At 38.2% G+C, this 26,007-nt stretch overlaps 3 protein-coding genes across 3 annotated transcripts in view; 1 reads left to right on the top strand and 2 right to left on the bottom strand.

The window, feature by feature from the left end:
* Positions 1 to 9,285, bottom strand: part of gpr143 (G protein-coupled receptor 143) — a 30,106-nt gene extending 20,821 nt beyond the window's left edge. Inside the window, exons 1-4 of the mRNA XM_061971194.2 lie at positions 8,972 to 9,285; positions 4,942 to 5,238; positions 378 to 487; positions 211 to 305 (exon numbers count right to left, since the gene is read on the bottom strand). Of these exons, the coding sequence (XP_061827178.1) occupies positions 211 to 305; positions 378 to 487; positions 4,942 to 5,197 (461 nt within the window). The 5' untranslated portion in view covers positions 5,198 to 5,238; positions 8,972 to 9,285. The remainder of the gene's footprint in view (positions 1 to 210; positions 306 to 377; positions 488 to 4,941; positions 5,239 to 8,971) is intronic.
* LOC133613564 (ankyrin repeat and SOCS box protein 9-like) lies at positions 9,073 to 13,060 on the top strand. The gene is made up of 7 exons (XM_061971195.2): positions 9,073 to 9,303; positions 9,374 to 9,453; positions 10,720 to 10,827; positions 11,010 to 11,160; positions 11,256 to 11,390; positions 12,607 to 12,798; positions 12,878 to 13,060. Exons 1-7 carry the CDS (start codon positions 9,225 to 9,227, stop codon positions 13,036 to 13,038), a joined length of 906 nt encoding a protein of 301 aa, XP_061827179.1. The 5' UTR covers positions 9,073 to 9,224; the 3' UTR covers positions 13,039 to 13,060.
* Positions 13,061 to 16,608: 3,548 nt separating this feature from the next.
* The window catches only part of mospd2 (motile sperm domain containing 2), a 22,734-nt gene continuing 13,335 nt past the window's right edge, over positions 16,609 to 26,007 (bottom strand). Inside the window, exons 11-15 of the mRNA XM_061971198.2 lie at positions 19,866 to 19,959; positions 19,655 to 19,751; positions 19,324 to 19,444; positions 19,151 to 19,247; positions 16,609 to 17,053 (exon numbers count right to left, since the gene is read on the bottom strand). Of these exons, the coding sequence (XP_061827182.1) occupies positions 16,901 to 17,053; positions 19,151 to 19,247; positions 19,324 to 19,444; positions 19,655 to 19,751; positions 19,866 to 19,959 (562 nt within the window). The 3' untranslated portion in view covers positions 16,609 to 16,900. The remainder of the gene's footprint in view (positions 17,054 to 19,150; positions 19,248 to 19,323; positions 19,445 to 19,654; positions 19,752 to 19,865; positions 19,960 to 26,007) is intronic.

Raw genomic sequence — 26,007 nt, 5'->3', positions numbered from 1 at the left:
GAACCGAGTGAAGCCTTAAAGCACTTTGACGTTTCTCAACAATTCTAGTCATCTGCTGGTTTAGAATTGCCCCCATGAAACGTGGAACACATCCCAGTCTGGGTCACAACAGGGGCCTGGGGTCTTATCACACACTCATGTGTGTACAGTATTCCCACTCAGCATAGTCAGCTACTGTAAATGTTCTAATCACAAGAGGCCATGCTTCACCTGATTCCTGCGGATGTCTTCACCACCAGGAAGACGTCTACGGCGTAGCAGAAGGTCCACCAGAAAGAAGCGCTGTAGAACAACTGGATCCACATCTGCCGACATGTGCAAACATCATCGTCAAGGCAACGAGGCGTCGGAAAGACGAGACGTGACCAGAAACGTACCGCGCTGCCCAGGCAGAAGACGTCCGGCCAAACGTCGGTGCTGTTGACCTCGGAGATCTGCTCCACGGTGGCGGGCAAACCGATCCACAGAGACGACCTGAGAATGATGCCTGGTGGAGGAAAACATGGGAAGCGACTTGTTAACCAACCAGACGACATTAGGAAGAATGAAAACCGAAACTTAATAAACCAAACTAATTGAAGGATAAATGCCGTCAGTTGCGTAATGCAATTCTAACAGACCGGCAGCATAATTAGAAGAGTTCCTCAAATAGACACCATGCTCCCAATTAATCCTGCATTTCCCCCCCAATAAGTCTCTTCCTATTTCTTGTCATGGGAAAAAAAAAAAAAGGCTTATTGGTACACGCAGAGACATGGCATCTGTAAAGCCGAAATTCACTGTGCAGTTTAAAGAGAAATGGCTTTTGTATGATAAATTCCATACAGAGTAGTCCATCCATCTTCTTCCACATATCCGAGGTTGGGTCGCGGGGGCAGCAGCTAAGCAGAGAAGCCCAGACTTTCCTCTCCCCAGCCACTTCGTCCAGCTCTTCCCGGAGGATCCCAAGGCGTTCCCAGCCCAGCCGGGAGACATAGTCTTCCCAACGTGTCCTGGTTCTTCCTCGTGGCCTCCTACCGGTCGGACGTTCCCGAAACACCTCTCTAGGGAGGCGTTCGGGTGGCATCCTGACCAGATGCCCGAACCACCTCATCTGGCTCCTCTCGATGTGGAGGAGTAGCGGCTTTACACCCTATCTCTAAGGGAGAGCCCCGCCACCCGGCGGAGGAAGCTCATGTCGGCCGCTTGTACCCGTGATCTTGTCCTTTCGGTCATAACCCAAAGCTCATGACCATAGGTGAGGATGGGAACGTAGATCGACCGGTAAATTGAGAGCTTTGCCTTCCGGCTCAGCTCCTTCTTCACCACAACGGATCGATACAGCGTGCGCATTACTGAAGACGCCGCACCGATCCGCCTGTCAATCTCACGATCCACTCTTCCCTCACTCGTGAACAAGACTCCGAGGTACTTGAACTCCTCCACTTGGGACAAGATCTCCTCCCCAACCCGGAGATGGCACTCCACCCTTTTCCGGGCGAGAACCTTGGAGGTGCTGATTCTCATCCCAGTCGCTTCATACAGAGTAGTGTTCAACAAAATATTAATGTTTAGCACTAACATGTATTTATTTATATTTTTAAGACTTAGACTTCCTTTTATTGTCATTCAAATTTGAACTTTACAATACAGATAAGAACAACATTTTGCTGCATTACCTCATTGTAGTGCAGGATAAAATAACAATAAGGTGCAGATATAAATAAATAGATTACTGTACAGATAAATATATTGCACTTTTTCATATGCATTCACATTTATGGATTATTCTTATTATTATTATACATATTATTATTAATATGCATTGATGTATATTTGTATGCATTTATTTATATTTCATAAATATTTATTTTTATATTTATAATACATATATAATTTTAAAAATTATTTGTAAAAAAAAACTAAAAAAACTTAACAGTCAAAGGGGCGCTAACTTCCCAATGTGTTGTAATCATTATAGTCCGCCCTCTTACAGCTTTTAGTCAGTAATGACATAACTACACTCCAACACAACTCCATGCACATTAGCTTTGTGTGTTAGCTAATAAAACTTAACTTAGCTTAAAAAAACACTTTAAAAATATATATGTTCTGTTCAACCACCAATGATAGCATAAGCTAGCCCGTGGTGTTCTTGTTTTATTTTTTGTTTAAATTTTTTTAACTTTGAGCAAGTTGCAAACCGATCCTTTAATGTTCATCGGGACGGCGTGGCGCAGTGGAAGAGTGGCCGTGCGCGACCCGAGGGTCGCTTGTTCAATCCCCACCTAGTACTAACCTCGTCAAGTCCGTTGTGTCCTGAGCAAGACACTTCACCCTTGCTCCTGATGGGTGCTGGTAGCGCCTTGCATGGCAGCTCCCTCCATCAGTGTGTGAATGTGTGTGTGAATGGGTAAATGTGGAAGTAGTGTCAAAGCGCTTTGAGTACCTTGAAGGTAGAAAAGCGCTATACAAGTACAACCCAACCCATTTTCATTACTAGAAAAATAACATATGATAAATGCCCACAATGAAAAACAACAAGAGGTGCCACTAGGGGGGCTACAATTACATTTACTGTGACAATGTGCCGCATCCAATTGTGAGGTCTGGCAACCTCTTAAATAAATTAACACCACAACTTTAATACATTTCTACTCAAAAGAAAAAAAAAACAGGTGGTACCACCAGGGGGATGTAATATTGGGACACCACCATTTGTGGCTCCTTTACCTCAACACAATTACTGCAGAGCAGACGTGGTATCTGTAAAGCTGGCGTAATTTAAAGAGAACGTGCAGCTGGTTGAATTCTTCTATATGTGTCAAACACACCCAATTAGTGTCCAAAAACTGCTAAGACAGAAGCGGTAATAGGATTTGTAGTAATATGTACTGTATATTAAATATCTGAAAAATTCTAATCAGGCACGGCATCTGTAAAGCTGAAAATTACAGTGGAGTTTAAAGGGGAATTGCACTTTTTGATCATTATGAGAGGCAAGAACGCACATGTCCTTTTTTAGGATTTTAAAGATGAAAAAAACCATTGTAGCCTTCAAAGCATTCCATTAACATTTTATATACACACTGCATGTCTAATATATATCTATATATATAATGTAGTAACAGACACAATCATAAAAATATGTAGTATGTTCAATATTTACCATAATTTCGTCATTTTAAGCATTACTGGAACTTATTTCCTAAGCACATTTATTTCCGTTTCCATAGCAGCGCTCTTCCGACTTCTGGCAACAAATCTGTGTTCCTACTTCCGTAAACAAACACGAGTGTGTTGTAATCATGGCAGAAATGGTAACAGACAACAAAGACAACTATTTTAGGACAAATGAGGATTCACAACCTTATCTTTTTGAAGCTGAATGTACAGAGGATGAACTGCTGGTTATAGAAGCGAGAACGAAGAGAAGGTAAATGGTAAATGGGTTGTACTTGTATAGCGCTTTGACACTATTTACACATTCACCCATTCACACACACACATTAACACACAGATGGCGGGAGCTGCCATGCACGGCGCTAACCAGGCCCATCAAGAGCAAGGGTGAAGTGTCTTGCTCAAGGATCCAACGGACGTGACTAGGATGGTAGAAGGTGGGGATTGAACCAGGATCCCTCAAATTGCTGGCACGGCCACTCTCCCAACTTCGCCACGCCGTCCCCAGGTGAAAGGTTGGAGCAGACGTAAGCTGAGAGAGTGTGGTTGGCATGACTCGACGCTGTAAATGTGGAACTTGGAAGCCAAGCTATGCCAACATAAATGGAGTGCTTACCCAAAATAAACCTGAAAAAAGGTTCCCCGCCAGTTGGACCAAACACACAATTGGCCATCGAGAAACTCACGATAATATTGATCCCGATACACGCAGCACGTCATGCTTATTGATAAAAAACTACAGTACATACGCTGTGTATAAACAAAACATGAAATAATACTTTACAGATACTGTAATATGATTGTTCATGTTTTTTAGTCAGTCCAAATTGGTGTCTCATCCCATTGTGTTGTGCGTTACAAACTCAAACGCGTTTTGTGTTAATGTAGAAGCTAGCTTACCTCTTGCCGTAGTTAGCTTTTAGGGCTAATACTGTAGCATGCCGATGTGTTACTACGCTAGAAAAAGAGTTCTGCAGTGTTCGCGCTTACAATAACAATATCCCTACAGTTTGGTTATTATACTATATATATTATTACACTATTATATTATATTATATGGTTTTTGAATGCATTTTTAAAGTGATTTAAAATGGATTGCTCCCATTAGCTGTATTGCTAGCCGATTTTTACATGTGAGGCTACAAAGAAAACAAAAAACCCTTTTGTCTTCTTGACTCTCATAATGATTGTGAACGATAGGCAAAATTCCAAAAAAAAAGCGGAGTTCCCCTTTAAAATACCACAAGAGGCTGTATTATGACACGTGTGATGGTATCATTTATAATATTGTAATCAATTATTGATCGTGGATTATAGACGCCTAGTACTTTTGTTTTAGCCGCTACATGAAAAATACATCAGATTCAATATTATGGAAGACATTTAAATTCAAATTAGATATTTGTCATGTCATCAGTGTGCCTTCGCCCAAAATATTGTACTGTTTTGTAAAAAAATAACATGCATAATTACATTATTACATTAAATAAATGTGTTACAAGTAAGAAAGATCATATATTGTCACTGGTATTGCAGTGTTTGTAATGTCGATGAGACAAACTATTAAGAACATCTTCCAGTATGATAAGGCAGTAGTTTATCCATATTCTTAAAATAATACCGCTAAAATGAAGCAAAGAAAAAAATGTATCATCCAGCCTTTGTATTAGATTTTGCAGGTGTACCTAATGTAGTGTCCGGTTCATACCATTCTCCAAAAGTAGTAAAAACAAAACAAAAAAAAAACTAAATTGCATCGTAAAAGCACGTAAGCCCTACCTGTACATCCCATAATATCACACAGGCTGATGATGAAGAGTATCCGTGACGAGGATGCAGGTCTGGGCAGAGGGTACTGTCCCAGTCTCCTGTAGCCTTTCTTCTTGGGCAGGATCTGGAGGACGGTGAAGACCAGGCTCAGGACCGCGCTGCCCACCGTCAGCGCTCCGAACAGAACCGGCTGGAAAGTCACAACCAGCTCGGTCGCCGGATCCCGGTTCGAGCAGCAGAACGTCTCCAGCCGAGGGGACGCCATGATGGTCTGTACACGCCACACACGCAGCCAGGCCGCTCGCTCTGAACACAAGAAAGAAAAGAGGGGGAAGAAAAGGGAGGAGGAAATAAGTGAGCGTGCTTAGCCAAATTCTCAGAGAAATCACATGGTGCCATCATGTGCTTCTATTTAATCTGCTGCTGCACGACAATAGTACTGTGCTGGACCTGTGGCGTATTGTAACGACTTGACCTTTCCATCTACTGTATGTGGCCCATGCACTGGACACAATATTAGGTACACCACAATCTAATACAAAGGCGGGATCAAAAATATTTATTTACGAAGATCATGATGGCAAGGCTTAGATACACATTTATTTAAAAAAAAGAAGAAAAAAAGGTCATAATTGCTATTATTTATTCAAATGAATGTTTTATTTTATTTCATTGTATTTACATATTTTCAAAATGCAAATGTATCATTTAAACAATTATTAAAATAAAACTCTAGAAATCCAAACATAATAATCCACTTATATAGAACATTAACATGTCAAATAATGTATTAAATTAATGACATTCTTTATATTGATATAAAAATAATAATATAATTAGAAATATCTAAACTAATTTGGTTCTTCATGATCAATATCTAATTTCATTTTTATTTAAATTTTTTGAACCAGACTAATTGAAGGTTAGGTGCCGTCAGTCACAATTCTAACAGACTGTATAATGAGGAGATTTCCTTAAGTAGACACCATGCCCACAATTAATCTTGCATTTGAACAAACACAGCACCATCGAAAATCTCTTCTTATTTCCTGTCATAGAAAAAAACAATTTCCCCCACTAGTACACGCACAGACATGGCATCTGTAAAGCGAAAGTTTACTGTGGAGTTTAAAGAGAAAGTGCTGTTTTAAGATAAAGTCCATACATAGTAGTGTTCAACAAAATAATATTAACGCATAATTAATTAATACTAGCATGTATTTATCAGTATTTACGTTTTTTTTTGTAAAACATTTTTTTATAGATGTTTATATATATATACAGTACAGGCCAAACGTTTGGACACACCTTCTCATTCATTTTCTTTATTTTCATGACTATTTACATTGTAGATTGTCACTGAAGGCATCAAAACTATGAATGAACACATGTGGAGTTATGTACTTCACAAAAAAGGTGAAATAACTGAAAACATGTTTTATATTCTAGTTTCTTCAAAATAGCCACCCTTTGCTCCGATTACGGCTTTGTACACTCTTGGCATTCTCTCGATGAGCTTCAAGCACACCTGTGAAGTGAAAATCATTTCAGGTGACTACCTCTTGAAGCTCATCGAGCACATAAAACATTACAATAATGTAATTTAATTACATTTGAATTAACTGTTAAACCGGCTGTTTGCAACCCGAGGTTGCCATGTTTTTAGCATTTCATTATACATGATACATATTATATTAATATAATATTATATTACAATACAAAATAGTATATTAAACTGTGAATGTTTTATATTAATTCAAAAATAATACATTTGAAATATCTAAACTATTTTTGTTCTTTCATGAACATTTAATTAACATTTTTACGTACAAATTATTATTGTTAATATGATTATCATGAGTTGTAGTCATTATAGTACTCTAGTATAGTATTTGTAAAATAATAAATATATAAAAACTATGAAAACAATTTATTTATTTTGTGACATGATTATTTATCTTTTGACGTATTTGACATTTAGTTCATTTTCTTTGTGTAATAATATTTAAATAAATTATTTTTAAAATACAATTAAAATGCTAAAGAACATATATATGATATTGTGCATAATATGTTGAACTTGTGAAATATAATCATATTGAACCTACTACTTAAATATCCCATTATTCATTTCTATATTAATGACCTTTACAATTTATTGAATGGACTTTTATTATTACTATTATTTCTATTATCAAACCAATATTTAAAAAGTTCAACAAATAAAAGGTAACAGTTACAGAATTACAGCACTTAAAACATACTGTAAACAATACTTGTATTGTATTTTCATTGATCTGTTTTTTTTTTTTTTTTTTTTTGCTCCATGGCTCCACCTACAGTTGCAGAACTGATTCAATAAGATATCCATCCATCCATTTTCTACCGCTTATTCCCTTCGGGGTCGCGGGGGGCGCTGGTGCCTATCTCAGCTACAATCGGGCGGAAGGCGGGGTACACACTGGACAAGTCGCCACCTCATCGCAGATATAAAAAATGTAAATATAATTTATCATTATAATAAACCAACATGGACTCAGTCTTGACCTGACGATGTAATTTAATGCATTTTTGGGTTTAAATATAAGTAGAATGTCTATAATTGAGTATAAATACATTGACATTTGTGGACAATGGGTCATGTGTGCAGCCCGTGAGTCTCACTGTCATGTGACCAGCCCTTGATACGAGCAATAGTGAACTCCAGTCTGTGTTTATATTAGCTAAGCTCTGTTGATTTGATGCTTGGATTGTTTGGAACACTTTGCCCCCTGTCTCGCTTTCCTCACTTATTATGATAAAGAGCTCCATCTACTTGAAATACGACAGAATACAGCAAGCTGACGACGGAGGCATCATCACAGATGACTTAAACGAATATATATATATATATATATTTTGCATTTGTATTGCATATTATGGAGTTGCAAGGACCTGGAACCTAAAGGCAGCTGACATTTTATTTTTTTTAATGTTTTTTTCCCCCCAGAGCTGGATTTATTGATTGTTAACGGTGGCGTTCCCCAAGGCTCCATACCAGAACCCCTGTTGTTTTATTGTCTTTACAGACAAATGTTCATTAGTGGTCATGAAATTTACCTGTATTTCAGAATTACCTTCAATTATTTCAATATTCTTGGACCTCAAATTTATTTTTGTAAATTTCAACTTATCGCTTGTAACATTTTTAGTTTATTCTTGTTATTTTTCACCTTAATTCCAATAAAGTTACAAATGCATTTGTTGCAAAATTATCAATGTATTTTTTAAATATTTTACCTTGAATCCAACAAAATTACAAATGTATTATTGTTATGTTTCAACTTGATTCCGATAGCCTCACAAAATATTTCAACTTAATTCTCATAAAATGACAAATTTATTTGTGGAACATTTCAACAGAATTACAATTAAATTAATACTGTGATGATTTTTTTTTTCAAGTTTGAGTTTCCGTGTTTTTATTCTTTTTTTATCCAGTGTGGATGAAATTATTTCATCCATCCATTCATTCATTCTCAAAATAATCTTACTCATCTCATCATATGAAATATAACTTACTTCACCAATTATTATTTATTTATTTTTATTGTGATCACCTATGGAGTATATTGTGAATAAATTGAGAATAGGAAGTGAACAAATGTTTTACCAACTGTTATATAAAAGAAAAGGGGTAGGCTCTGCTTCTTCCTACTCCTTTTCGAACATGTTGAAAAAAGAAACTGGAAATTGTGATGCATCATGTTGTATGCTTGCATGTTCGAAATAAACTCAAACTCAACTCAATAGTCCTTTGTAAAAACTACATAACCCAATCACTGTAAAATGGTAAAACACAAATAAATTAGTATAGAAATTAACGTTAAAATTGTTGCTTTATTTAAACAATACACCATACGTTTATTTAAAGATGAGTGAGAGTGTAAACCGTAGTGTTTACTCTGCTGTTATGACTCTTTGAGCTGTTAAAAAAAAAGACCCCTACAGCCTTACAGACACATCTCGGTGTCAAATGTCAAAGTAAAAAGAATTGGACCTGGTCAGCAGGCCTCCGTTGTTTGTGGCACCTCCATTGGCTGAGACACACCCACAGCTTTGAGGCCGCCTGTTTCCTGGAGGGCAAATAGCTGCTCTGAGGAGGATATGACATCACAGCGCTGAGCGAGCTGCCACAAACACACAAAGAGAGAACAAAATGAAGACCAGATGTATTTCAGGCATGTTATCTCTTTGACACTGCAGAATCCAGGAGAGACGTAAAACGAGCAGAAAAACAAGTTTAGCGAAGTATGTCAGGAAGACGTGAAGAAACACAGAGGGGCAGTCAAAGTGGAGCGGCTGTTTTCTTCTCCAATCCTCTGATGAGTGGTGAGTGACACACACACGCTACATATTTTCCGACAAAAATTATTTGAATGGTTGCTTATTATTCACACAGACGTTGAAGCAGACTGGTCTCCAATTCATGATGCTGCATTTAATGGACGCGTCCTTAACCTGCAGAGGCTCATTGCTCAGGTAACTAACACTTTGTGTAAACGTCGTCATATGACCAACCATCCCATGCACGCATTCAGCACTATAGACAACTCAGACGTCCCTGAGGCTATTAAAGGTCAACAACTAATCTACACTACAGCTGTAGGTTGCATAAAGCAGAAACCAATAACAGAATAACTCTAAACAAATATACTGACTTAGTTCTGTAATGGTGTATGACTACAAACAAAGCATATTTTAAGATCAAATTTGGAATATTGCACTTAAAAGTTTATGTCTTATTACGTAAAAAAAAGTGCATGTATACAGTCTAAATTTGTGAACTACAAAAAGGTTGAAATATTCCAACAATAATTTATAATTGTATGTAAAAAAATAAATGCTTAGGCAAGAATCAAACCATTTAATTATAAGAGTTAAAAAAATGCGGCCAAAAAAAACAATTTTCTGTAAGAAAATCACAAGTTTAACCACATTATTGCAAAAAACCATTATATGTTTCAAAATTATTTTAACTGTAATAAAAAGCCATAGTTGTATGGGTGTAAAAAGGCAAATTAAATGTGTGAATGTGACTATATTATGACATGAAAAGAAAAACTTTGTTGACTTCAAACAACATAAGAATGGGGTCAAAAAGAAAAAAGTTGTAATTTCATGTAAAACAAGTTTCCATTTTATGAGGGTAAAATTATAATATGATAAAAAGCTATAATACTGCAAGAAAAACGTTGTAATTTGGAAGAAAAAAACATTTAACAAGGAAGTCTATATTAGTGTATAATATTTTTGTAAAACCAGATCATAGAATTAGTCTACTATTTTACACGAATATTTGATTGAAAGAAAAGTTATATATTTTGTATTTTAATTTTATTATAATTTTATTTTACTGTAATAAAGTCGTAATAATGCAATAGGACTTATTATGAGACAAAGTACTAATTTCACTCAACATAAAGCTGTAATATTACGTGGAAGTTGTAATATTGCAAGAAAATATTAAGTAAAAAGTTGTTTTTTTAAGATGACCGTTTTAGTTTACAAGCTAAAACTAATATTACAAGAATAAAATTATATATATGTAAGGGGGGAAATTGCAATGTTAATTTACTGTAATTTTATCGAAATATTACCAGAATGAAATCCTAATATTGCCAGACATGAGTAAAATACTGCAGCTTGCTGAGTGTATGCATGATTATTGTCAATACAAAGTAATATTATCTGTGTATTTTGAGTGTTCGCTTCTTATGTATGCTTCATGTTGTGTGTCGTTCACAGGGTGCATGTGTGAACCTGAGCACGCTGGACCACGTCTCCGCCCTCCACGGAGCATGTATGCAGGGCCATGCAGCCTGCGCTAAGCTTCTGCTGCAAAATGGTGCTGATGTCAGTGAGATATTGTCATTCATTACGGTGTCATGTTGTGTTGTGTTAGTAAGCAATTAACCCCACATATGGAACACGCACACATCCTTGGCTAATCCATCACTCATTAACCCCCCCCCCCACACACACACACACACACACCATGAGTGACTGTATTGTAAATATAAAAACAAACTTGACAGGTCAACAACGTGACGTTAAACGGACAAACGGCGCTGTCGGAAGCATGCACCCGAGGTCATGTGACTTGTGTATCGCTGCTCCTTCAACATGGAGCGAGCACATTGGGGAGCAACCCAGCCAGCTCCCCAATGCACATGGCTGCAGCCAAAGGTCAGAGGTCACATTCCTGCACATGGCTAATATTTAAACTTTTTAACCATATAGAGGGCGCCATAATGTTAAGTACCTTGTCGTGCTGATTTTAGGTTACCCGGAATGTATCGAGTCCCTTGCAGAGCATGGCGCTGACCTGGATCATACCATCGACCAATCAGGCGCTCCTCTCCATGTAGCGTGCTCCAATCAGCAGCTGACTACTATTAAGAAACTGCTTCAACTTGGTAAGAACCCTTCTTTTACTAATAAATATTCACAAAAAGCAGAGGCGTCCAAAAACTGCCACATGGGCCTCTAGCATATATTGTAATGTCTCTCACATATTCTAAAAATAAATTAATTAGATACACTTATAATTTTCCAATGAAAAAATAGACATTTAATATTGTAAAATAAAAAGGTACAACTATAAATATTTTTTATTATGTATGTATTGTATATAATATTCATAATTATTATATAAAATAATACAGAGGCAATCGGGTTCCAATATTGCAGGAAAATAAGTCCTCCCTTTGTGAGAAAGTTGTAATTCTAAGAAAAAAATTGTAATGTTATGTGGGAAAAATTTATTTCACTAAATCTACTTGAATGTTACTTAAAATAAAGCCACCATATTGTGAAAATCGAGTTGTAATATTGCAAAAAATAGTCAAATTACCGCAAGAAAAACTAAATGTCATAAATGTTTTTGGTTTATCTTTTTATTTTTATTTATGTACTGCGTTTTTACTAAAATAAGACAGAAACAAAAAGGGACTCGGGATGGTACCTTGGGGAACGCCAAAGCAAATACCTTTGCTAAAGAACAGCGAAACAAGACAATAACATTACAACAAACGTTATTTTACAAAACTACTGTAGATTTGTGTAGTACATTCTATAGTACTGTTTTTCAAACAATATTTATTATATCAAAGTATTTTTTTCTTTTTTAATGCATGGCATGTTAGATATGGTGGTGCTTAGCACCAATTAAATTAAATAATAATTAAATTATTTTTAACAATGCTGATTCAAGACAAGTGATTTGAGTTAAGAGGTCATAGAACCAATTGTAAGTTGAGGTACTACTGTATTCACTTTAGACATGTTTATTGAAAAAATATATACATTATGTAAAACAATTTAAAACCGGATGAATTAAAGGACACAAATAAATGAAAAAAAAACTTTACAAATAAGTAACAAATATATAGTAACATAACATTTGGCCCACACCTCACCTATCTTGCTTCATTAGCTCAGCTAACATACCAACATATTAGTCACAGCTGTCAGGGTGATGCAGTGCAATTTATAACGACTTAAAAACCACAATAATCAACATTTTGTTAAATGAATGCCTCAATAAAAGTGAGCATTATCATCTTTGTACAGCTCTGGCAGTGGATAACATTGTACAGGGGTACCTAACAGTGTGGTCTGGCTTCATTCCAGGTGCTAGTGCAAACAGTCATGATTTAGGTGACTCACCCCTACATATCGCGGCTCGTCTGTCCAGTCCAGAGATGGTCTCCGTCCTGCTCAACCACGGGGCAGACGCCTCCCTACGGAACCTGGAGGGCAAACAACCTCTGGACCTGGCACCCCCAAATAGTGTGGTAGAGAGGCTGCTCAGACAAAGTGGAGGTACTCCTTATAAAGTCACCCCATGAAGTCTCATGCTGGCTCGTAACCTTATCTTTGTCATGGATCCGCCCACCCTTAGGGGTGCCCCCGCTGATGCAGCTGTGCCGCCTGCACGTCAGGAGGACTTTAGGCAAGCAAAGGCTGGTTAGGATTTATGACCTTCACCTCCCCACAGAACTCAAAATCTACCTTCTCCACCTGTCACGCCACAGTTGGCCAACAGAGGGAGTGCTAACATAATAAATGATGCTGTTTGAACCGAGAGGATCCTCTGTGGACCAACTTGATTCTCAAGAGCAGAACTGAGGATGAGAAGTGTGTTTTAGAGTCAAAGTCAAAGCAGGGAAGTTTGATGAAAGTCAACGTCGGTCCTAACAGACAAAAATGTTGTATTCATGAGCTGTCAACACCCTCATGAGTTGTCAATACCCTCAATAGCGTGGACATCCCTAAAATATCTAAACATATTCAGTCAGAATCACCTTTTATTTAACAGACTAACTTAACAACCAGAGATAAAAGTCATGTACGTCAAAATCTGACCTCATAGAGCTTAATTAGGAAGGTGACCAACGCACCTCAAATTGTAATCAAGAAACATTTTAATGAGTATCTCTAAACTGTATTTTCTGATAAAAATATGATATGTGTTTAAATATATTTTAATAGATTGTCTTCAATGATTACACATAATGGCCGCACAATTAGCGACAGTTGTTTTTTTTTTATCACGTATCGCCAAACTATTAGAAACAGCTCTCTTGAGCCACTTTTACACTGGTGTTTAAAAGCTGTCATTTTTCCATGTTTCTGTTCTTTAGCAATGTCAGAGACACAGTATATTGTGTCTTGTTGCTGTGTCACAGTGTGGAAAAAGCACAAAGCTAAAATATTCCACTGAACTGGGTTACATAGAAACAATGTCAGCTATACCAGTGGTCCCCAACTACCGGTCCGGGGACCGATACCGGTCCGTAACGCATTTGCTACCGGGCCGCAGAGAAACATTAAATCATTTATAAACGACTGCATTTTCTCTGACCAAACGTTCGCCTGTCCCACTAGACACACCAATAAGCTTGTTTATAGATCTACAATAAAACTCCTCATAGGAACTTGCCATTTGTTGTATTTGTTATAACTTTGTGACACGATACAATGCACATTAATGAACATATAAAATATAAATGTGACAGATTGTAGCCAAAGGCTGATTTCCATCTGCAGTCCCCAGCAGGTTGATGGGGATCTCATTGCAAAGAAACAAGCCCAGGACTCCTACTAATTCAGCGTTATAGTTAGTTTGCATTGTTCATGTACTTATTTTTGCTGTATTTATTGGGCACAATTGGAGAGCTGCTCCCTGAAAATAATGCCTACATTAAACCGGTCTGTGATGCAAAAAAAGTTGGGGACTTCTGAGCTATACGATTACGGCTTTGAGTGACACCACTAATGAAAAAAATAGTAACAGCAAAACAGTAAGGGACTAGGTAGAGTGCCGTGTGGAACCCCAAGGCTAATACTATGGGTTTTCACGTTGCCTGTAAAAGCCATATTTTTTTCCTGCCTTTTTCAGGTCGCTATTCTGTATAAGCAGCAAAAGCGGATAAATACCAGTTCTACTATTATGGCTCTTGAGTTTTTTTAGTGACCCTTGTCCTGTACTGAAATAACAGCACGGGACAAGGGTATTGTGCTTTGGGGAACAGAAAAGCTAACTTTTTCACTTGTCACGCTACCTTTTTTGGGTCAAAAGAAGTTAATGATTCTTACTAAATTGGAATATATTTTTCTAGAAAGTTTTTCTACCTTCAAAAGCATTTCATTTGCTCCACCGCACCCTTCTATAATGCAGAGCTCATTCATTTTATATTGATTCACTCCTTCCCAATTTGCCCTAAATGAGTATGTGTTCACAGACTGCATGAGGGCTGGAGGTTAACCTAACGTTGAAGCATGTTTTGATGTGATGTAAAATCAATGTAATTGAGAAGCTTGTGACTCCTAAAGCTGCCAGGAGAATGAAACAATGTGGAATTAGCGTTGTTGGAACAATTACGCGGTGATAAATGCGTCTGGGAAATAATAGCACTGCAGTCAGTTTTGTACATACAGGATATACTTGTTCCTAGGTAAAGACCAATATATGTACAGTGCATCTGGAAAGTATTTACAGCGCTTCACTTTTTCCACATTTTGTTATGGTACAGCCTTATTTTAAAATGAAATAAATTCATGTTTGTCCTCAAAATTGTACAGACCCCATAATACCTCATAATGACAATATACATATTTTTTTTATCTTGCAAATGTAATAAAACTAGAAAAACTACAAACAATTCACATGTACATAAGTATTCACAGCTTTTGCTCTTTTGTTGATACACCTTTGGCAGCAATTACAGCCTCAGGTCTTTATATGATACCACAAGCTTGGCACACCTATCTTTGGGCAGTTTCACCCATTCCTCTTTGCAGCACCTCTCAAGCTCCATCAGATTGGATGGCAAGCATTGGTTTTCATCCAGGATGTCTCTCTACAATGCTGCATTCATCTTAGTCTAGTCAGGGAGGTGACCAAGAACTCTTTGGGTCACTCTGTCAGAGCTACAGCAGAACCTTCCAGCAGGACAACCATCTCTGCAGCAATCCACCAATCAGGCATGTATGGTGTCGTGGCCAGACGGAAGACATTTCTTAGTAAAATGTTTGCCAAAATGCACCTGCATGACTCTCGCACAATGAGACACAAAATGTTCTGGTCTGATGAGACAAAGATTGAACTCTGTGGCGTGAATGCCAGGCATCATGTTTGGAGGAAAGCAGGCACCGCTCATCACCAGGCCAATACCAACCCTACAGTGAAGCATGGTGGGGAAATGTTTTTTTTATCAGCAGGAACTGTGAGATTAGTCAGGATAGAGGGAAAGATGAATGCAGCAATGTAGAGAGACATTCTGGATGAAAACCAACGCTTCCCATCCAACCTGATGGAGCTTGAGAGGTGCCAAAGATAGGTGTGCCAAGCTTGTGGCATCATATTCAAAAAGACTCGAGGCTGTAATTGCTGCCAAAGATGCATCAACAAAGTTTTGAGCAAAGGCTGTGAATATTTATGTACATGTGATAATTTCTACATTTTCTAATTAAAAAAACAAAAAACACTTTCACATAGTCATTATGGGGGTTTGTAGAATTTTAAAGACAAACATTTAGTTATTGCATTTTGGAATAAGGCTTTAACAAAACAAAATGTGGAAGATGTGAAGCACTGTGAATACTTTCCGGGTGCACTGTACAACCCAAATGGTCTAAAACGCAACTCATGCAGGTTTTACGTCCAGAAAAGTTTCCAGAATTGCGTGCAACAAAAGAAGCATCTGAAGAGTTGAAACTAAAGTAGGTTAGACAACGCAGGTCCCCCAAACAACCGTGTAATCAACACGGCATTAGTTTGCTCATTATTGCCTGAATCATTGCAATCACCACTGGAGCGCATTTGGGCAGCACAACACTGCGGTACATGTTAATAAACCAAATTGTGATAGCTCCTCATGTCCTGATTGCTCGGATCTTGTTATAGATATTGTGGATTGTCAATAAGCCACAAGGAGGGGGGATGCGCACCGTGTTCTCGCACTCACTACAAATTGCTTGTGTATATTCAGTGGGCCGGCGCTGGCTAATTAAAAGAAATGGAGACACAGAGATCTCCAGTGGTTCTTCGCTCTCCAAGTGGAGAGCTTTGGCTCCAACATGGCCGTGTTTTCAATTAGACACATGCGGCTGAATGTGCTTCTTTAAGAGCGCCTGAACAAAATGAGTTTTCCTGACAAGAGTTTATTATAATATCTGCGGTAGAATGTCATATAAAATATTGTACAATGTGATCACAAAAATAAACTTTTCCTACATGTTATTTTGCAATAAATACAATTTTGTTATAATAATAATCAGCATAAAAAAATGCTGTGAGGTCATTAAAAGTGTCATACCCCTCAATTTGGCGATAACTCCTCTCACCATGGCAACAGAGAGAAAGAGGGAGGGGCAAATGTGCCCTCAGTTGGCTGCTTCTTCTTCTTCAAAGGGCGTCAGGTCAAGATGGCTGCTGTGACGTAGTCAGCAAATGAATGCAGAACAGGTTTAGCACGACCAGACCGACGACCAAGCCAACGAGAACCTTCTGGATCCACAGACACGTGTTGACGTTTTGCTCCAGCCTGGAGTTGCTGACCATCAATCGCATGAGCTGGCGAGACAAACCAAATTATTGAATTTAGGAAAACCTGGAGTTACTGTTAGCTCTGGGAAGGATGGAGGGTTAAGGCACATGAAGAACAAAGAAGAACACAGCAGAAACTCTAAAGTCTACCACACCTAAGGTTAGAATTGTGGAAAATTATACACCTAAACTTGGAACCTCCACCAGGCAATTTCCTGAAAGACCTCAATGTAGCTTAAGTTCTACAAAGGATTACCTTCTAACTTTCGCTCTTTGTGTCTTTTTTCCAACACTTCTACAAATTGATGAAACTGCAGCCTCCCCATACACTTTGTTACTTTTTATAAAAGTTAAGGTACAGTGTTTGCACCTATTATGCCTTCTCTTTACGCTTGTGTGACAGCTAAGAAGTTATACAAAACATGTCTGAAGCGCATTTGCACATGACTTCCATTTAACTTAGATAGATAGTACTTTATTGATTCCTTCAGGAGAGTTCTTTCAGGAAAATTAAACATTGTTTTGTTGTTGTTAAAGTAATGTACTTATTCCTTCTAGCATTACTTCTAAAGCAGTGACGAAAGAAGAAAGAAGAGTGCTGCAGCGAGCATGACGTCACACTTGCTTGGCGCTGTTGCTCTAGTTGAACTTTCTCTTTTTAAAAGCTGCCACTGTCGTCTTAATATTTGCACATTTTGTAGATGGCTTTCTATGGGCATATTTGCAATATATATAATAATTACACCCACATTGCAGACATGCTGACAATGCTCCAGACAATGGTGTGCGTTTTGTTTACATCCAGTTTCAGTAGCGCGGTTTTCGGTGATCAAGTTTTCGGTACATCACGTGTCAATAGTGCGCAAATAATAGGCTATATATATCAGTTTATACTGTAAGGACCAGCTAATTTTAATGTTTAATGTTCGTGTGGTTTGGATTTGATGTCAGCTTTTCACATGTTTGCAAATACAACGTCCGTGCATGAAATGTGATTGGCGGAGAATGAGGAAGTGTTGTGTGTCCAGGGAAGCGCGGACTCACAAGACGAAAATGTTTGCACGGGAGATAAAACCTGTCGGAATTGTGACCTTTTGTTATCATAAGATCATAAAAGTAAAAAATAGCATCTGACTTTGTGTGATTTCTTCTGGGGGCTACAATATATTATATTACTTTAATTTGTTTTCAAGTTAAAAAAAATCTCTTATTTTCAAGGAGCGGTGGTAATAAAAACACCGTGGCGGCGCACCACATTCAAATACATTTAAGGGGAAACCCTGATGTTAATTAGAAAAGCTGATAAGCATTTAGTGTAGCATAAAGAGTGAAAAAAACAAGGCAACCTGGACTGGAGTGGTCAGTTTGTGTGTAAACAAACAAGCAACAACTATGTAACTCCATTTTAATGAGTTTATTAGGCTTCCAGTCTGTCCTGATATTGATCCCTAAAATCAATTAGAGAGACATTTAGAAAGTAATTTGGAGAAGAAGGAGTCAGTCACGCCGCCTCGCTTGTCCACAGGCTACTACGCTAAAGAGTAAATGAAAATAAAATGGTGGTAAGAAAACTTGTAGCTCCCTCAAACAAAAGAGGCATTCACTTACTAAGTGGTAATCTGGGGATTGGGGGCTATCTTTGGAACACGCAATGAAAATACAATGTCCATATCATCGTCAACAACATTAAGTATACATGCACAATCTAATGAGACCCAATAAAAGATCTGTATGAAATATTCTGCCTTTTTAATAAGATCATTATTGTGGGTAGAGTTTGCATCATACTGAGACCTATTTGTAATAGGAATGCAACATCTACTGCAAGTCACAAAATGTTAGGACAGTATGACTCAAAAGTCTTATTGCGAAACATTTGCATTTATTGGGAGTTCAGTGAGCATCTAAAAGTAATAACTTGAATTGTTATTGTTTATATGTTTTACTAGTAAGAGATGCTTCTATTTGTACTTGTATGATGTTATGATTTTTAATGATGACAGTGTGACACGGACATATTAATTGCATTTCCAGAGCATGCATAGGGTCCCTTACTGGTGTACCTAATGTTGTGTCCAAAAAGAACAACTGCAATTTAACACAAGATACGTGTTTCAAAATTACCGCTGTGTTTACGTCCTGGCTGTTTCCAGTGTCAGCCACACCGCCCTTCAGAGAGCTTGATGCTGGTTTAACACTCTCCAGCACATGGCAGCGTAACCTGCAAGGAGAAAGACTTTCTCATGAAACCACCAAGAAGTCCACTGTAGCGGTGTCACTACAAACTGTAATTGTACCTGTGCTCCATAATCCTAGCTTTTGGTACTTCTTTCCAAAACTGAGCCAGTTCTTGGGATCCTACATTATCCATCTCAGCAGCCATCACCAAGAACCGATCCTGGGGGGACGCCTGAGAACCTGCAGTAAATGAAAGCTTTTAGCGCAAACTGTAGGCCACTGGAGGCCTGTCTTTCAAAACAACACTACGGTTTAATGCGGCCTTGACGTAGCAAGGGAGTATGGAATAGGTGTCCTCACTTAAGCAGAACCCGTGTTCAGGGAACGTAAATGTCAGCCACTTTAGAAACACAACGGATTTGATCATGTCCAGTGAACTAAAACAAGTACCTCCATGCAAGGAGACCACTATATCGATCGAGCCGCCGGGTTCACAAGTGCTACTGCTGGGCTTCACTCTGTACTTCTCAGGTGCCGTGGTACGGACCTGTCATGTAGAGGAACCTCCATTAGAGCTAACACTTGTTGTGAATGCGGCTATGTGGCGTAAAATAAGTCAATACTTTCGAGTATGAATAATCTGCAAGTAGCATGCGCTCACCTTAAATGCCAGCGGGTTTTTGGTCACATTGCTCAGGATAATGAGGCTTTTCTTCTCTGTGTCTCCAGAGCCAAAACTGAGCTCTTCAGCTGGGCTGTATTGAGCAAAAAAAAACAACCTTGAAATGTGAAGCAGCCTCATGGACTGAATTGGAAATCCTGCCCAATAGCTCGTTTACCACCACTGCTACATGTTCGCCTGCACTCATAAACACATTATAATAGAACTGTCTGTGAATGCAGCTTGTCGTTACAACTCTGACATCAGCGTTGCCAACTTAACGACTTTGTCGCTATATTTAGCGAGTATTCCCACCCCTCAACAAATGACATATCTAGCAATTTTTTTCTGGTCTTTTTGGACACTTTTAGCCCTATTCTCCCATCTGCTGAAGTGAAAAATGTTTGCAACTTCACAGATTCCGGCATTCTCACCCAACGTAAGTCTGTCAGTGCGCACCAAGATGCGCACTTTGAGTTTAGGAAGCCCCACAAATTATCCCATCGACTTTAGTATTTTTGATGCTACAACAAGTGCAGCGCACCTGGAAGGAGAAACATCATATTGCACTTGGATTTTGAATGCAGTGTATATAATACATAATAAAATGGTAAATAAACTTCCAGAAAGCCATCTAATGTATTGTGACATAAAAAAACCCCCACTGAGCTGTTGTTGGTTTAGGATAGGTCAACTCAGATCATGTTGACAAATGATAAAGCAGAGCTCATTTCAGCGCCACTATGCTAAATCAACACAGCCACATTATTACAAGCATAGTGTCTTTCACCCACTCACTGATGTCATCACCACAACAAAATGGGTGTGTGCAAGTGGAGCATCCAGTTTCGGAACAAGTAAAATTCAACTACAGTAATCGGTTAAAATTATAAGACATATAATAATATCAGAATCAGGAAAAAAAGTATTTTGATCAACTATGTTTAACACACTCATCAATCAATCGATCAAAGTTTATTCATATAGCCCTTAATCACAGGCACCTCGAAAAGCTACACAAACCCCAACAACCCCTGAGCTTAACCCACATTGTTGGAATTTGACTTGGTAGCCTGTGCTCTCTCTGTTCAATGCAAGAAACAAAGAAAAACACACCAACAACGAAAGAGTACAGCACCATGGCGGCCATCCGTGGCACCGTATATACCGTAAATACTGTATTCAATTAACCAAAGTCAGGAGTGTGGTCTAAAAAGCAAATAAATGCCAGGGTTTCTAAAGGCGCCAGATCAAAAATCATTGTCATTACGGGCTGTGGCTGTAGGGAACCTCTTTTTATGAACTTAAGATGGCAGTAGCTGCATTTGAAGTACAATGAGTGGTAAGCATCCAGCATCTTTATCTACCTCTGCATGTGCTTTAAAACGTTGCTACTCAAACGTTTGCGTGTAACACTTGTACTGGTGTTTACAATGAACTCATCAGTGGTAATATTGCTGGCTAAGCAGTTTGCTATTTACCAACGTTACAAAAATAGTCCTGTATCTGCTGTGTTTTGTGTTCTTGGTTTTGCATTGTGCTTTTACCAGTGATTGACTTATTTTTGCACTTTTTGTGCCATTACGAATGCTAAAATGTTACTGAAACATTTAGCATTTTTATTATTAAACTTTTTCATTGTTTTTATTACGTTTTACACTTTTCTGTATGTAAAATCTGCACTGCAACCACATAATTTCCCCATTGGGGGATGAATAAAAGTCTACCCTGGAATGGATTATTCCTATTTGCCCGATTTAACAGGGGGCACAAATTGATGGAATTCTGTTTATTGTATGTTTATGATGTTGTAGTTTCCAGTAGTGTACAACTGTACTTTGTCACACTGAAAGTTATTCTAATATTTTGCCCTTTTCTAATATTCAGAATGTTGTAGCCACTGGAGAGGCCCTTGCAAAAATTATCAGATCGAGACAGGAAAGTGCTCATTTGGGAAAATCTGTGACAAAACGCCCACATTCTCATTATCTTACAGACACATATGCTCATAAAACACTTGCTGTATTCTGCAGGGAACATAAAAGCTAGCAAATACATTCTCATTTGAAGCTTTTTAAGCCTTGCTGTATTTATTTTCTCCTTTTTCATGTCATGGTGAAGTGTTATTTGCCCACGGTAAAGCACTCGCTACAGCTCAAGAGAGGGTCTTGGAGCTGAGCAAAGCTTTGGAGATACAGGCGATCAAAGCAGTCCCCTTCTCCACACTCCTTTCTCCTGGGCTGCCCCTGGCATTGAATTAAAAACTAATACCGCTCAGAAACATCTCTGCATTTAAGGCTCATTTCACTGTGTTTATTGGCATGATTTGGAGCCTTGAGCTGTCAAGATCTCTCACATCAAAGCTGATATGCGCGGAAAAACAGACCTAGACATGCGTCAATGAGGGTTAATATTGTGCAGAACGTGTGTGCTCACACAAATACGGACCTTTGAAATATTCAAATATGTAGACATAAATTTTGGGACACCTACAGTAAAAAAAGAGGAGGAAAACAAAGAGCTTGTGCTTCCCCTTTGCAGGTAGATTTCTTCTTGGGAGACTTCTTACAAGATGCTGGAAATTTAGAGCATTTGCATGTCTTATTTACGTGCTGAAGTCCTCTTTAACTAAGCCTCTTTCGACTGCTTCTCAACCCTTTCAGCCTTGTTGTAGTTTTGAGCGCTATCATCTCGAGTATACTGGCGCATATAAATTTGAACTATGCGCTACTTTTTATTAAAAATGGCAACAGCGGAGGATTTTAGCATGCATGTGCATTTACGAGCCAGTCTGGCCCCACAACAAGAGGATAGAGTAAAATAAGGAAATTATGGACTACAAGTGGATAAAAATAGCTGACTCGCGCAAATCTCTTCAGGTAAACCTCTACTACATATGAAGATATCTGCTGACGTAACAAATGCAAAATACATCACAATTGTCTCAAATTCCAAATGTCACGTTTGGAAAGAGGCAAAAGCATTTTTTAAATAAATCCGCCACTCCTCCATGGTTTGAATTCTAATTTTCTGGAGTTATCCAATCCAATCCACTTTATTTGTATAGCACATTTAAAAAAACAATAGAAGTTTCACAAAGTGCTGCACATAAGTTAAGACATACATACTAGAAGAGTCAGTATTATAAAACATTTAACTATAAAAGAGTAAATACATAAAATACATTAGAGAAAATAAAATAGACTAAAATCACACAACTCTCATGCCGGTTTAAAAGCCAAAGAGTAAAAATATGTTTTAAGACGTGATTTAAAAGTCATTAAAGAGGGAGCCGTCCGAATAGCAAGAGGGATATTGTTCCAAAGTTTTGGAGCCACAGCAGAAAATGCACGATCACCTCTGGATTTTAAACGGGTTTTTGGGACGACAAGAAGAAACTGATCAGCTGACTTCAGAGACCCTGTGGGGGTGTACATTTTTAAGAGGTCTGACATATATTGTGGCGCTAATCATTTAAGAGATTTTAAAAACAAACAACAATATTTAAAAATGAATTCTAAAATGAACTGGGAGCCAGTGAAGAGATGCTAAAATGGGGGTAATGTGTTCATGTTTTTTAGTGCCAGTTAAAAGGCGAGCAGCAGCATTTTGGACTAACTGTATTTGAGCAATTGAGGCCTGGTTCATTCCAAGGTAGAGGGAGTTGCAGTAGTCCAAACGCGATGAAATAAAAGCATGGATTACCCGCTCAAAGTCGTTAAAAGATAAAACTGATTTAATTTTTGCTAAAAGTCTTTGATGATAAAAACTAGATCGTACAACAGAGTTAACCTGCTTTAAAATCTTTGTCGAACTTAAATCCAAGATATGTGACTGTGGGTTTAAAATAAGGCATCAGGGGGTCCAGGTTATGGGGATCCCAAATACACAAAAAAAGGTACCAAAAGGTAAGAAAAGTTTGTTTTGCATAATAGTCTAATTCCTTAACGCATTAACCGCAGTACAAGACGACCCTGGGTATATATATATAGAGAGAGAGATGACGGCTCTATGTAGACAAAATTAAAATAGAGATCATATTTCACCTTGGCGGCGTGATGACTCCATTGATCAGCGTTATCTTAAAATTTGCAGTGAACTCCTCCTCTATTGTTTGCCAACTTGCCCAACCTTTGAGACACTCTTTTTAAGTGCCCCTCTTTGTCACAGCTGCATCTGGTGTGTGAATGACAGGAAGAAAAAGGCTTTCATGCAGGCTTGCGAATGGCCCTTTCTACGAATATAATCCAATTAATTACCAATGTCAGATGTCTTACTAGGTAGACGACTAACTTTGCGGGTGCTCAAACATCTAAGCAATAAGTAAAACACACGGCTGTGGAGTAAGGTTGAGGTAGTGTGCCTACAGAGAGCGATCGATGATTGGTCGCTGCCTCTCACTGATTTCTGTTAATTATTAGCAACTGCAACGCTTTTACTACTCAATAAATAATTGATCAGTGGCCCTTGTGTAATTCTCGCCCACACGCAGGCAGATCACTTGAGCTATTAAAGTATAAACAAGTCAATAATGGTTTGACGACAATATGCAAAAATAACATTTTGGTCAATATATGCAAAAGTCTTTTTTTAATCTTCAGCAGGCTCTCCTGCACACATTAATCCTGAAGGTGTTTTGCTTTGAGTGACAGGAAGTGTAGGCGCAGGCTACTGAGAGGCACAGTTATTTTTGGTAGAATCTGGGTCTTGTGGTGCTGGGAATAGACACCTCTGAACATGTTCGTTTTGAGTGCAACGTCACTCTCTTGGCATGTGATTTTATCAGCACCAGCATGAAATATATGTTTTAACCAATGGTAGGCACAAGCGGTAGAAAATAGATGGATGGATGGTAGGCTAAATTGAAGTGATGAAAAACATTTCCTCATATAGTGGGTGAGGGAGTTTATTTGGCAAATGCAGAGTACGGTATAATTGAAGAATAGGACATTTAATGGTCAAATTTAAAAATATTTCAAATATATTTACAAATTATCTCCCTCCTATAATATAGTCCAGTGAAACCTCGATTTACAAACTTATTTGGTTCTTGAGCATTGTTCGTAAATTAAAAAGTTTGTATAGTGAAGCGTAGTTGCCCATAAGAAACAATGTAAACATGAATAATGGGTTCCAGCCTCGACAAAAGTTCATATTTCAGTTAAGGTTAGTACAATTTTAACACAATGGTACTGTATATCAAACAAATGGGACCCATTATCTACCTGCTTGGCACTCAGCATCAAGGGTTGGAATTGGGGGTTAAATCACCAAAATGATTCCCGAGCACGGCCACCGCTGCTGCTCACTGCTCCCCTCACCTCCCAGGGGGTGGAACAAGGGGATGGGTCAAATGCAGAGGGTAATTTCACCACACCTAGTGTGTGTGTGACTATCAGTGATACTTTAACTTTAACATAACTGGTTAATGGATAAACTTTCTATGTAATAAAAAAGTCAAAACAACAACAATAAGCTGCTGTATGCTCTGCTCTATTAAAACGCGCACACACAGAAGTCACTATGGTGCCCTCTCACAAACAAAATCACAAAAGCCTTAACTTTAACAACCATACTGCTACAATAATAAACATTTAAAAAAGTAAAATGCACTATACAAAAGACCGGTCTCCTTACAATTCAAACTTGCTGGGGTTACTTAGTGTGCTGTGGTCGTGCTTGTGAGTGTCATGGATGTACTCCTTGCATATAGTCCATTTTTTACTCCACAGTGTTCCTTCTTTCAATGCTGGTCTTTTTTTTGGACTCTTATCGAGTTAGAAAAATGGAGAAAGGAAAGGCATACATGCAGGAGTGTTGACATGTGATTCTTCCTGTGCAGCAAGTGAAGTGGAAGATTCCTCCCCCTCAACAATGTTTCGCCTTGCTTTCTTGCCTGCAGGCACCTGAATGAAGCGTTCGTACACATAGACATGGTTCGCACACAGAGGCATATTTAGCCTGATCTAAAAGTTAAACTAAAAAGTTCGCATATAGAGGCATTTGTAAATCAAAGTTCCACTGTATCAGAATATAATTAACATTACCCCAGGAAGTTTTTTTTTCAGTAGAAGATTCAATGTTATAATGTATCACACAGCTTTTGCATGCTGCATACAGCACACATTATTTAAAAAAAGAC

The sequence above is a fragment of the Nerophis lumbriciformis genome, linkage group LG13 (genome assembly GCF_033978685.3).
Source record: "Nerophis lumbriciformis linkage group LG13, RoL_Nlum_v2.1, whole genome shotgun sequence".
NCBI lineage: Eukaryota > Metazoa > Chordata > Actinopteri > Syngnathiformes > Syngnathidae > Nerophis > Nerophis lumbriciformis.
Note: the sequence above shows the minus strand (reverse complement) of the source record. Positions and strands in the feature narration are given on the sequence as shown.